Genomic DNA, 14,055 nt, shown 5'->3' on the forward strand with positions numbered 1-14,055 from the left:
CAGGATGATATTCTCCAGATCCATCCATTTTCCTAAGAATTTCATAAATTCATTGTTCTTAATAGCTGAGCAGTACTCCATTGTGTAGATGTACTACATTTTCTGTATCCATTCCTCTATTGAGGGACATTTGGGTTGTTTCCAGTTTCTGGCTATTATAAATAAGGCTGCTATGAACAAAGTGGAGCATGTGTCCTTATTACAAGTTAGAACATCTTCTGAGTATATGCCCAGGAGTGGTATACCTGGGTCCTCTGATAGTACTATGTCCAATTTCCTGAGGAACCGCCAAACTGATTTCCAGAGTGATTGTACCAGCCTGATTTTCCACCAGCAATGGAGTGTTCCTCTTTCTCCACAACCTTGGCTGTCACCCGAGTTTTTGATCTTAGCCATTCTTACTGGCATTAGGTGGAATCTTAGGGTTGTTTTGACTTGCATTTATTTCCCTGATGACTAAGGATATTGAACATTTCTTTAGGTAAATGTATCTGTTTGAGTTAACTGAAATGAAATAAAATGGAAGCCAAACATCATTTAAAGTTACAGGAAATTGCTCTTTCCAAGTCTATGGAGAATTGAGGTGGATGAGGAGGGATTGCATTGATCTGTAGATGGCTTTTGGCAAGATGGCCATTTTTGCTATATTAATCCTGCCAATCCATGAGCATGGGAGATCTTTCCATCTTCTGAGATCTTCTTCAATTTCCTTCTTCAGAGACTTGAAATTCTTGTCATACAGACATTTTACTTGCTTAGTTAGGGTTATGCCAAGGTATTTTATATTATTTGTGACTATTGTGAAGGATGTTGTTTCCAAAACTTCTTTCTCAGTCTGTTTATCCTTTGTGTAGAGGAAGGGTGGTGATTTGCTTGAGTTAATTTTATATCCAGCTACTTTGCTGAAGTTGTTTATCAGGTTTATGAGTTCTCTGGTGGAAATTTTGGGGTCACTTAAGTATACTATCTTATCATCAGCAAATAGTGATAATTTGACTTCTTCCTTTCCAATTTGTATCCCTTTGATCTCCTTTTGTTTTCTAATAGTTCTGTCTAGGACTTCAAGTACAATATTGAATAGGAAGGGAAAGAGTGGGCAGCCTTGTCTAGTCACTGATTTTAGTGGGATTATTTCAAGTTTCTCTCCATTTAGTTTGATGTTGGCTACTGGTTTGATATATATTGCTTTTACTATTTTTAGGTATGGGCTTTGAATTCCTGATCTTTCTAAGACTTTTATCATGAAGGGATGTTGGATTTTGTCAAATGCTTTCTCAGCATCTAGTGAGATGATTATATAGTTTTTTCTTTCAGTTTTTCTATATAGTGAATTACGCTGATGGATTTCTGAATACTGAACCATCCCTGCATCACTGGGATGAAGCCTAATTGATCATGATGGATAATCGTTTTGATGTATTCTTTGATTCAGTTTGCAAGAATTTTATTAAGTATTTTTGCATCGATATTCATTTGGGAAATTGGTCTGAAGTTTTCTTTCTTTTATAGGTCTTTGTGTGGTTTAGGTATCAGAGTAATTGTGGCTTCATAGAATGAATTTGGTAGAGTACCTTCTATTTCTATTTTGTGGAATAGTTTGAGGAGTATTGGTATTAAGTGTCTTTGAAGGTTTGATAAAACTCAGCACTAAACCCATCTGGTCCTGGGAATTTTTTTTTTTAGTTTGGAGACTATTAATTACTGTTTCTATATATTTATGGGATATGGGACTGTATAGATCATTTATGTGATCTTGATTTAACTTTGGTACCTGGTATCTGTCTAGAAAATTGTCCATTTTGTCCAGGTTTTCCAGTTTTGTGGAGTATAGCCGTTATGGTAGAATCTCATGATTTTTTGCATTTCTTCAGTGTCTGTTGTTATGTCTCCCATTTAATTTCTAATTTGTTAAGTAGGATACTGTCTCTGTGCTCTCTAGTTATTCTGGCTAAGGGTTTATCTATTTTGTTGATTTTCTCAAAGAACCAGGTCCTGGTTTGGTTGATTCTTTGTATAGTTCTTTTGTTTCCACTTGGTTGTTTTCAGCCCTGAGTTTGATTATCTGCTGCCATCTACTCCTCTTGGGTGAATTTGCTTCTTTTTGTTCTAGAGCTTTCAAATATGCTGTCAAATTGCTGGTATATGCTATCTCTAGTTTTTTTTTTTTTTTTTTTGGAGGCACTCAGAACTATGTGTTTTCCTCTTCGTACTGCTTTCATTGTGTCCCATAAGTGTGGCTATGTTGTGGCTTCATTTTCATTAAACTCTAGAAAGTCTTTAATTTCTTTATTTTTTCCTTGACCAAGGTATCATTGAATAGTGTTGTTAAGCTTCCATGTGTATGTAGGCATTCTATTGTTTATGTTGTTATTGAGGACCAACCTTAGTTTGTGGTGATCCAATAGGCTGCAAGGAATTATTTCAATCTTCTTGTATCTGGTGAGGCCTGATTTGTGACCAATTACATGGTCAATTTTGGAGAAGGTACCATGAGGTGCTGAGAAGAAGGTATATCCTTTTGTTTTAGGATAAAAAGTTCTATAGATATCTGTTATATTTGTTTCATAATCTCTGTTAGTCTCACTTTGTCTTTGTTTTGTTTCTCTTTCCATGATCTGTCCATTGCAGAAAGTGGGGGTGTTGAATTCTCCCACTATTAGTGTGTGTGGTGCAATGTGTGCTTTGAGCTTTAGTAAAGTTTCTTTTGTGAATATAGTTGGCCTTGCATTTGGAAGGTAGAGGTTCAGAATTGAGGGTTCATCTTGGGAGATCATACCTTTGATGAGTATGAAATGTCCCTCCTTATCTTTTTTGATGACTTTAGGTTGAAAGTCGATTTTATTTGATATTAGAATGGCTACTCCAGCTTGTTTCTTGAGACCATTTGCTTGGAAAATTGTTTTCCAGCCTTTTATTCTGCGGTAGTATCTGTCTTTGTCCCTGAGGTGGGTTTTCTGTATGTAACAAAATTTTGGGTCCTGTTTATGTACCCTGTCTGATAGTCTATGTCTTTTTATTGGGAAACTGAGTCCATTCATATTAATAGATATTAAGAAAAAGTAATTGTTGCTTCCTGTTATTTTTGTTGTTAGAGTTGGAATTCTGTTCATGTGGCTATCTTTTAGTTTTGTTGGGATATTAATTTCTTGCTTTTTCTAGGATGTAGTTTCCCTCCTCATGTTGGAGTTTTCCATTTATTATCCTTTGAGGGGCTGGATCTGTAGAAAGATATTGTGTAAATTTGGTTTTGTCATGGAATATCTTGGTTTCTCCATCTATGGTAATTGAGAGTGTTGCTGGGTATAGTAGCCTGGGCTGGCTTTTGTGGTCTCTTAGGGTCTGTATAACATCAACCCAGGATCTTCTGGCTTTCATAGTCTCTGGTAAAAGTCTGATGTAATTCTGATAGGTCTGCCTTTATATGTTACTTGACATTTTTTTCCCTCACTACTTTTTATATTCTTTCTTTGTTTTGTGCATTTGATTATTATGTGATGGGAAGAATTTCTTTTCTGGTCCAAACTATTTGGAGTTCTATAGGCTTATTGTATGTTCCTGGGCATCTCTTTCTTCACGTTTGGGAAGTTTTCTTCTATAATTTTGTTGAAGATATTTACTGGCCCTTTAAGTTGGAAGTATTCACTCTCTTCTGTACCTATTATCCTTAGGTTTTGTTTTTTTTCATTGTGTCCTGGATTTCCTGGATGTTTTGGGTTAGGGTATTTTTGCATTTTGCATTTTATTTGACTGTTGTGTCAATATTTTTTATGGTGTCTTCTGCCCCTGAGATTCTCTCTTCTCTCTCTTGTATTCTGTTGGTGATGCTTGCATCTATGGCTCCTGACTTCTTTCCTATGCTTTCTATCTGCAGAGTTGTCTCTGTTTGTGATTTCTTAATTGTTTCTATTACTTCCATTTTTAGGTCCTGGATGGTTTTGTTCAATTCCTTCTTCTCTTTGGTTGTGTTTTACTATAATTCTTTAAGGGATTTTTGTGATTCTTCTTTAAGGCTTCACAGGCAGATTCCAGATCCAAGCATCAGAACTTCCTCCTATATTTCCCTATTCTGACTTTAATCAGCTTATGTGATAACTTTTTCTACCAGTTGCAAGAAACTTCTGAGTTAAAACTTTATAATGCATTTACATTTAAAGTGCATCATCATTTTGCCAACCTTGCTTCAAGTGTATTTTACACATGTGGATAGAGATTGTCATAGTACATAAAAAAATAGAGACCAAGAACAAGCCCAGTAATTTCAAGAACTAAAATGTATTTGAAATGATTTTTTTTATATAAAATTATTTTTAGGACCACTGAATTTTTATAAAATGTTTTTTCTATTGTTTTTTACTTTATGTTGCTTTCTAGCTAATGTACTATATGAAGGAAATTAAATTTAAATCACATGAGGAAAAATGGGTAGTTCTGGATGATAATGGAGATTTGAAACATGGACACTATGATATCCTAAACTGGCAATTGGATGATAAGGGGGAAATTTCCTTTGTGACAGTTGGCAGATTTAACTACAGAACTGAAAAGTTTGAGCTCATTATTCCAACAAATTCTACAATATTTTGGAACACTGAGTCATCAAGGGTGAGTCGATTTGCTATATTATTTTCTTTAGATTTATAGAAGATATATTTTTAAAGATACCAATGAAATGTAAAAATCTGAGAAATTATTCTAATTGCAAATCAGTTTTCCTGTTTAAAACATATTTAAAAAATTACATAATTCATATTTTTGACTTTTGTGGAATGTTTTCTTGGATTTTAGTATTAACCATTACTTCCAGTATATCACCTTCTCAAGTACTCTGACTATAGTTTTTTTGTTACCTATTTTGCTTTATTTCATTTTTCTGTTTATATAGTGATGAGGAATCTGCATGCATATGTATGATTTGAGCTTTATGGGTTCAACCCAGGTGGATTTCTATCACAGCGAAAGGGAAGTAGCTACCAGGTCCACCACTTACAAAAATACTCCTTGCAATTGCTGACAAAAAGAATATCAATTGTCCTCAATTGAGTGTTGTTGGATATATCAACTATACTTCTGGACAGATCCCATGCCCTGAAAAGGTTGTCTAATATGAAATGAATTCCAGTGTGTGTGTGCTTGGGCAGTTGTTCTGTTTTGGGATTTATTTTGTCTTAGTTTATTTTGTTTGCTTGTTTTGCATTTTGCTTTTTTCATGTTTTGTTTTCTCCTTAAGAAAAGGAGAGAAGAAAGAACATGAGTATACATGGTTAGGGAGAAGGGAAAGATCTAGGAAGAAATGAAAGAGGGAGAAAAAGGCCATCAAAGTATACTATAAAAATTTTAAGTAAAAAAGAAATACTTTCTTATCTTTAGAATATGATATAAATTTATTTGTGAATATCACATTTATTTAGTATTTCAAAATATGCATCTTTGTAAATTACATGCTATGAAAGGAGAGCTGTGTTTGACATGAAAATGTATGAATTGATTTAGCAAGAAAATATTTCTAGACTATTCCTCTTGTGTAGTTCTGTTATGTCTTTTAATTTTTTGCCCTGGAAATGACCTAATTAATTTTTCTTACCATTTATGAAACATCTTTAATTTTAATATTATGTTGGGGTGATTATGCTGAGAAGAAATATGATTGAGGTTTTCAGGAAGATGATTATAGTCTTAAATTATTTTAAAGAGGAACAGACTAAGCAGACTGTCCCATCTGTAATATCTCATGTGACATTAGTTTACTCTTGATCACCAAGATGACAAAGAACTGTCACACTTAGTTCGGCAGTTCCAGAGTCAATCACAAGATTGTCCTTTAGCCAAAGTTCTTTCTCCACATTCTGAGGCTTTGTTTGCTCTCTTTGCTCAGTATCCCGGGCTGCTCTCTTGTTAATAGGACATACATCTCCTTGGAAATACAAACCAGCACTCACTTTCAACATTTCACAGGTGGGAAAGTTTTGAGGATTTTTAAATATCTACTTTAAATATCTTTGTCTTTGCTAGCGTCCAGATTCATTCTGCACACAAGTATGTCCACCAGGGACCCGGAAGGGGATTCGCCAGGGGCAACCCATATGCTGCTTTGATTGCATCCCATGTGCTGATGGATATGTATCAGAGAAACCAGGTAGAGATGGTCATTTTTGCATTGGTAGTAATACAGTTAAAGTAACCAAGGGATGTCAAGAGAACTTCTTATAAATCTTTATAAGCGAAATATAACAAAAATTCATGAAACCCATAAAATTTTCCTCTGTGCAGTATGGCCAAAGGAAAATATGAGTTTTTACTTCTGTTATAAGACCTCCATAAAGTTTATAAAGAAATACCAAACAAAATAAATAAAATGTGAAATATAAATAAATTCATAAAGTCTTCAAATTACTTCCTTTTTTTGCTCATATTCAGCACTTATCGTAGTTTGGAAAAGGTCATCTAATTGTCTTAAGTTTGTAACCACTGAAAGCACATGCTTTGCACAGTTGCTGCAGAATGAACTGCTATGACAGCCAGTTCAGTTGCTCATCTCTGGAGGTGACTTAGGCAGGCTTGTGTGAGGGTTGGACCAGGTTTATTTACATTTCCATTTGTTTTTTGGTTGAAGAACCTAAAATGTACTTATCTTTTGTCACATAGCCTCTCAAGAGTAATCAAGTAAAAATGATAAAATGGTCTGTGATAGTATAAGCAGCCTATATCCTGTACAACTTACTGGCAACAGTTTCCCCAACCCCACACAGAATTCTACTCAGAGATGTCCAGACCAAGAGTCAGAGTGGTTGAAAGAAAACACCACTCTTTACCTGACTTATAAAATTAATACCGAATGGATCCATTCTATCATCTACCATAACCTCACCTCAGCTACCTTTACCTTGTTCACCATTGCTTGTATTTAGAGCCTTTCTTCAGACTTAGCTTCTAAGCTTCAGGGACCTTTATTGGTGGTTTTGCTTTCCTTCCCAACATCATCCTTATCTCTCATTGGAATGAGCATGTAGAGTTGGGGACATTTGGGTGGGCACCTTCATGATTCTCCTCTATGAAGGGGTATGGGATGAGAGACTGAAAACACAAAGGGTTTGACCAGATGTGCCCCAGTCATTTTGATGGTTTCATATCAGAATCTGTGACTTTCTCATTCCTGGGCTGTTCTGGAGTTGATAAACACACAGACATTTTTCTTCAGTAGACAGTTGGAAGAGAAAGAAAGGAACTGACCAATAGAAAAGACCAATTCAAGAGAGTGTGGGTTGAGAGGAAATGCTCAAGTCCTGAAGGTGAAAACAATCCTCAATCTGTCACTGCATCTATAGATACTAAGAATATTTTCCCACTATTAAGTATAAGATATTATATCTATTTTATAACAGATTTCCAGTAAATATTGTTCAGGTCTTGAGACTGTACACAGCTAAAAGTGACATCTTGGTTCCATTGAAGTCAATTCTCTTTTTTTTTCTCAATAGGCCAAAGGGAATGTGATGCATGCAGTGAAGACGACTGGTCCAATGCAGAGAAGAGCAAGTGTGTTCCAAAGCTTGTTGAATTCCTAGCTTATGAGGAGGCTCTGGGCTTCACCCTTGTCATCTTGTCCATTTTTGGGGCACTTGTGGTCTTAGCAGTAACTGTTGTGTATGTAATCCACAGACACACTCCATTGGTAAAAGCCAATGGCCGGGAGCTGAGCTTCCTCATTCAGATTTCTCTGGTTATCACGGTACTGTCATCCATGCTGTTCATAGGCAAGCCATGTAACTGGACCTGCATGGCCCGCCAGATCACTCTGGCACTGGGCTTTTGCCTTTGTCTGTCTTCCATTCTTGGAAAGACTATTTCACTCTTTTTTGCATACAGGATTTCCATATCTAAAACGCAGCTTATATCTTTGCGTCCCATTTATCGAAAACTCATTGTCCTGATCTGTGTTGTAGGAGAGATTGGAGTATGTGCAGCTTACTTAGTATTGGAGCCTCCAAGGATGTTTAAGAACATTGAAACTCAAAATGTAAAGATTATCTTTGAATGCAATGAAGGTTCTATAGAGTTCCTGTGTTCCATATTTGGGTTTGATGTTTTTCTGGCTCTGCTGTGTTTCCTTACAACCTTTGTGGCTCGCAAGCTGCCAGATAACTACTATGAAGGGAAATGCATCACTTTTGGGATGCTGGTCTTTTTCATTGTCTGGATCTCTTTTGTCCCTGCTTATTTGAGCACCAAAGGCAAATTCAAAGTGGCTGTGGAAATATTTGCCATTTTGGCATCCAGCTATGGCTTGTTAGGATGTCTATTTCTTCCCAAGTGCTTCATTATCTTGCTGAGGCCAAAGAGGAACACTGATGAAACTGTTGGTGGAAGAGTCCCCACTGTTGACAGGAGCATCCAGCTGACCTCAGCTTCTGTGAGCAGTGAGCTTAACAGCACCACAGTGTCCACTGTTCTGGATGAGTAGTCTGTAAACTCTAAGTGACAGGCAAAGCTGGATGATGACCTGGCTCAACTTTCCCTTTCATGTTTCATCTGAAAAAACTGCTGATGTTGTATAGTAATTGGTTGTGGCTATGTTGATGTAAGGTTAACCTGGTGAATGGTTTCATGCCATTCAGCATAGATTAGAATGTTCCTTATGATTGAAATTGGAAACCATTAGGATTTAAAACAGAGGGTTTAAATAAACACAATTCATCAGATATTGTATTAAAATAGCTCATGAATGTTTTTTTCTCAATTTCTTTTTCTATAAGTTTACATTAAATAAAAATGCAGACAAGATTTACAGAGTCTTTTTCTCATCCTGTTGATACCTCTCTGAAATAGTCCTATATTTTAAAATTATGACTCTGAAGCCTGAGGGAACTGGCTGAGTTGTTAAGAGCCCTGGCAGCTTTTCCAGCAGACCCAGGTCAGTTTTCTCCTTCCTACATGGTTGCTCACAATTGCTTGCAAGTAATTCCAGGGCACCAGTTCCCTCTTCTGCATGCCAGATATGCACAAGGTTCTCAGTAATAATGCATTACAGGCATAACACTAGTACATGTAAAAGAAAAGAAATGAAAAATTCCTATTCTGAAGCCTTCCTTCCCTGTGTGCAGAAGCTTTAAAGAGATCTTTGGAAATAATCTGTGCTTTCAAAGACGGGAGACTGAGGGGTTTGAAATACTGAGAGAATTCAGTCTCCTCTTAAGGTAGTAATGATGGTAGATAAGCTTCTCTGAAGCAAGGCAGGATCCTGCTCCAGGCTTCTCTGGGAGTGAATATGTGCTAAAGTGTGTGAGTTTCAAATCATTCCTCTGAGGAATAAGTACAAAGGGAGTTGTGATGCCAGCCCAGTATTAATTAGGCTATATGGTAAAGATCTATGGCAAACATTTACCTAGACCAAGGCTTAGTGTGCAAGACTATTTTTCTTTTTTCTTTCTTTTTTTTTTTTTAGATATTTTCTTTATTTACATGTAAATTTCTCCATTCCCAGTTTCCCCTCCAAAAAAACAAACAAACAAACAAACAAACAAAAACAACCAAAACAAACCCCTGTTGCCTCCCCCTTCCCCATGCCTGCCACCCGCCCTCTCCCACTTTCTGGCTCTGGCATTCCACTGAGCACAGAACCTTCATAGGGCCGAGGTCCTCTCCTCCTCTGGAAGAGCAGTCAGTGAGCCATCTTTCCAACCCAAGAGTTCTTAAAAATATTTTTTAATGACATAGAATGATAGATAACTGTCCTCTCACTGTACAGTTTCTGTAATTTTACTTCCCTTATGTAAATCTTATAGATATGTTTTTAGTCTCTTTTACATGAAATGTCAAAATGACCTATATATTTTTATAAGCACGTGAATTAAATATGTGGCAAACAGAACTTATAGACTACATGTGTACATTTGGGTATAGATGTATAAGAAGACCAGAATGTGATATGTTTTCAAAAGAGCTTAATATTTGTGATTTTCAGTTCCTCAAACTTGGTGGAGATTTCTTCCGCAGGTGTGCCAGAGCAGAAAGCGAAAGGATAATAAGTAGCTAGGCATGAAAAGTCAGGAACTTATTTACTGAATTAACAAAAAACATTATTGTAGAATAGACATAGGAAATGAGTTTTCCATAATTTAAATGAAGTTTATATCAAGCCTTGGTAAAATTAAAAGTGATCACATTTGCTTGGTGGACACTGAATACCAGTGTTTTCTTTATAGACATCTACTCCCCTGTTTATTGCATAATACTTTCCCAGCATTGTTCATCATAACCCTTATCATCATTAAATAAGTTTATATCACATGTATGAAGAGGAGAAAACTTGCTTTCTTTGGACATCATTGCTTTATTCTGTTTGTCTATTTATTTGGCATTTCATTCACAGGGCTATACTCTGGAAAAGAGAAAATGATTTTTCAAACCATAGAGCAATATGAAAAATGAAAATCCACAAATAAACTTCTTTTTCAATTGGTTACACAATTTGGAAGTTCTTAACAATATCTTTCAATTTTCAAACTAAGCTAGATGAATTCCTTTTCTGAGATGTTGAATATTGAATGTATGCTTTCCAAAAAGTTAGTAACAGAAGCCCATGTCTCTAAGTAATACTGTCTTTTAAATCATATTCATTTCAATTATTTTCCTAATAATCAGTAAGTTTAGTAAAATCACAGATATAAAATACAAAATATTATTTTGACTTGCACACTTAATGACAATGTAAATGTCTCTTTACAGTTTTAATGCAAAACAATTTTAGGTTATCTCTTATAAATTTTGGCACAAAATATTGTCAGAGAAATGGCTGATGGCAGTTAAAATAAAAATATTTAATCATCAAAAGATTATACTTTTATTTGTAATGTTTTAATTTTGTAATTAATTTCACATCAAACATTAAACTATTTTTCACAGTATTAGAAGATTTTTGGATAAAGATATCATTTAAAAATTATTTCTAGCATTAAGACCCAGTCACTCTTCCAGCATGGAGGGGAGAGGGCATCACTGGTGCAGCCATGACTAGTGAAAACCAGGAGAGCCATGAAGGCAGCACAGCTGTTTGACCCAGTCTAGAAGAGCTGAGCCAGATGCTGTCTTTGCCATTGTGCTGTCTTTCACTTTGGGTTTCAGATTTATATGTGTCACATTTGTGGGAGACTTTTTACATGAGGATTCATTCATGTCTTTTCCAAGAAAATTATTTCTGCTCTAAGAGAAGTAACCTTATCTAGCGCCATTCAGGAGTCTTCATTGTGAAAAGCACAAAGAAGTTGGTTAGCCCCAGAGTTCTCTTGGCACACCTGCTCCTAAGCAAACTCACAAACAATAGATTTGCCAACAGATCCGATCATAGGCTTCCTCCTACATGTAGTTTGTAGAACAGTGTCCCATGAAAATAACATGTTAGCAAGTAACAAAGTTAGTTTGCCTAAAATAACCTTTAATAATGCATACAGGTGACCTGAAATTAATATAAAAGTAATAAGAATTTTCCAGTCATAAGAAGAGTGGCTCGCATTAAATTACAGTGAAGTATTTTAACTAAAAAACCAAGAGAAAGCAAATAAATAGAACTAGTCAACCTGCAGTGTGGGGGAGCTTTCAAACTTTTAAGCTAGGCTAACTCACAAGCTATACTTGGAACACTATGCAGTAGTCAAGGCTTGGGAACTTATCTAGACTGACTCAGATATTTTTCTAACTGTTTGATGTTTTACTTTCCTGAAGAATCGAATGTCATATGTCATAAATGCTGACATAGTCTAAAATGATTTGAAAATGATAATACCTATTTTCTCTGTTCTTGTAACACTTGTCCAGGGACAAAAAGCTATCCTTATTTCTTTTGAAATCATAAGTTTGCTTCTTATGTGGAATGTGCATATATAAAGAAACATCATGATTGTTAGTCTGTGTTATGAAATATTTTATGTGTTTGGCCCTTTTAATGACCCCATGCTCTACAGTGTCAGACTTGCGTCTTAGTCTTCTGGGACTAGAAGTTCTAAAAAGTCATCAGAGACTGAGAGCTGGGAGGAAGTAGTAGTAGGAGAGAGAATAACAGGACTGGGATGTAGGCAGACTTAGGGTCCAGGAGACAGAAAAGTAGGGTCAGAGAAGACAATTGATGTAAGAAGAAAGAAGACTGAAAAGGGATAGAGAAGAGGAGAGAAGAGAAGGGACAGGAGAGGAGAGAAAAGAAGAAGAGATTGAGCAGAGTGAAAATAAGAGACAGTTTAAATTGAAAAGACAGTTGGTGACAGTTGAGTCAGGAGGAGCTGAACTGATCCAGAGAAGATATTGTTAGTGACAGATAGAAGAAGAACCTGCAAAGAACCTACAAAGTAGCTAAAAAAAGAAAAACAAACAAAAAAAAGGAATAAAAGTATACTAGTCAGTCATATATTAAAGATTCTCATCAGAGGTTAAAGAAACATCATCAGTCATGCTGTTTATGTATGCAGATTCCACAGAAGAGGAAAACTTATGATTTCTTTTCAATTAAAGATTAAAGAGTAAAGACCAGCTGTGGTCTCTGATTCATTCACCCTTTACCCACCTCTGCCTAATCCTTATCTCCTCTGCTGGAAATTGCCTGACTTATGGGGCTGGACTCTAACAGCTCACCGTTGTCCATTCCTACCTGAAGAGCTATTGACAGTTGATGGATTCTGGGAGAGGAAGAGATTTTCTTTAAGTGGGAAGACCCTGATACATTGGTTATATTCCAGAAGATGGGCCCACACCCATTAATACATGGCAAGGGAAAAGTGGATTCAGATTATAAAAAACACTTGAAGTTGGGAGGGGGATAAAAGAGTGAGTTGTGGGTCTGGGAGAATTAGAGTAAGAAATGGAGGATGTGATTAAAGTATATTGTATGCATGTATAAAATGGGCTATATTTTTCTCCTTTAACTATCTATTGAAGAAAGAGGTATGTTTCTTTATCTTCCTGTATTCTGAACTTCTGGGCTAAGAACCACTTATCAGAGAGTGCATACCATGTTTGTCCTTTTGTGGTTGGGTTACCGCACTCAGGATGATATTCTCCAAGTCCATCCATTTCCCTAAGAATTTCATAAATTCATTGTTTTTAATAGCTGAGCAGTACTCCATTGTGTAGATGTACCACATTTTCTCTATCCATTCCTCTGTTGAGGGACATCTGGGTTGTTTCCAGTTTCTGGCTATTATAAATAAGGCTGCTATGAACATGGTGGAGCATGTGTCCTTGTTACATGTTGGAGCATCTTCTGGGTATATGCCCAGGAGTGGTATACCTGGGTCCTCTGGTAGAACTATGTCCAATTTCTGGAGTAACTGCCAAACTGATTTCCAGAGTGGTTGTACCAGTTTGCAATCCCACCAGCAATGAAGGAGTGTTCCTCTTTCTCCACAACCTCTCCAGCATCTGCTGTCACCTGAGTTTTTTTATCTTAGCCAATCTGACTGGTGTGAGGTAGAATCTCAGGGTTGTTTTGATTTGCATTTTCCTGATGACTAAGGATATTGAACATTTTTTTAGGTGCTTCTCAGCCATTTGATATTCATCAGTTGAGAATTCTTTGTTTAGCTCTGTACCCCATTTTTTCATAAGGTTATTTGGTTCTCTGGAGTCTATCTTCTTGAGTTCTCTGTATACATTGGATATTAGCCCTCTATCAGATATAGGATTGGTAAAGATCTTTTCCCAATTTGTTGGTTGCCGTTTTGTCCTTTTGACAGTATCTTTTGCCTTACAGAAGCTTTGCAGCGTTATGAGGTCCCATTTGTCAATTCTTGATCTTAGAGCATAAGCTATTGATATTCTGTTCAGGAAATTTTCCCCTGTGCCTATGTGCTCAAGGTTCTTCCCCACTTTCTTTTCTATTAGTTTGAGTGTATCTGGTTTGATGTGGAGGTCCCTGATCCACTTGGACTTGAGCTTTGTACAAGGAGATAGAAATGGATTGATGTGCATTTTTCTACATGCTAACTGCCAGTTGAGCCAGCTCCACCTGTTGAAAATGCTGTCTTTTATCCACTGTATGGTTTTAGCTCCTTTGTCAAAGATCAAGTGACCATA

General features: G+C 36.3%; 1 protein-coding gene across 1 annotated transcript in view; it reads left to right on the forward strand.

Annotated features, from left to right (window-relative positions):
• Positions 1 to 8,703, forward strand: part of LOC116094044 (vomeronasal type-2 receptor 1) — a 23,001-nt gene extending 14,298 nt beyond the window's left edge. The window contains exons 4-6 of the mRNA XM_031376017.1: positions 4,372 to 4,602; positions 6,010 to 6,133; positions 7,476 to 8,703. Coding sequence (XP_031231877.1) covers positions 4,372 to 4,602; positions 6,010 to 6,133; positions 7,476 to 8,458 — 1,338 coding nt within the window. The 3' untranslated portion in view covers positions 8,459 to 8,703. The remainder of the gene's footprint in view (positions 1 to 4,371; positions 4,603 to 6,009; positions 6,134 to 7,475) is intronic.
• Positions 8,704 to 14,055: the final 5,352 nt, after the last annotated feature.

This window comes from Mastomys coucha, unplaced genomic scaffold (genome assembly GCF_008632895.1).
Source record: "Mastomys coucha isolate ucsf_1 unplaced genomic scaffold, UCSF_Mcou_1 pScaffold16, whole genome shotgun sequence".
In the NCBI taxonomy this organism is placed as follows: Eukaryota; Metazoa; Chordata; class Mammalia; order Rodentia; family Muridae; genus Mastomys; species Mastomys coucha.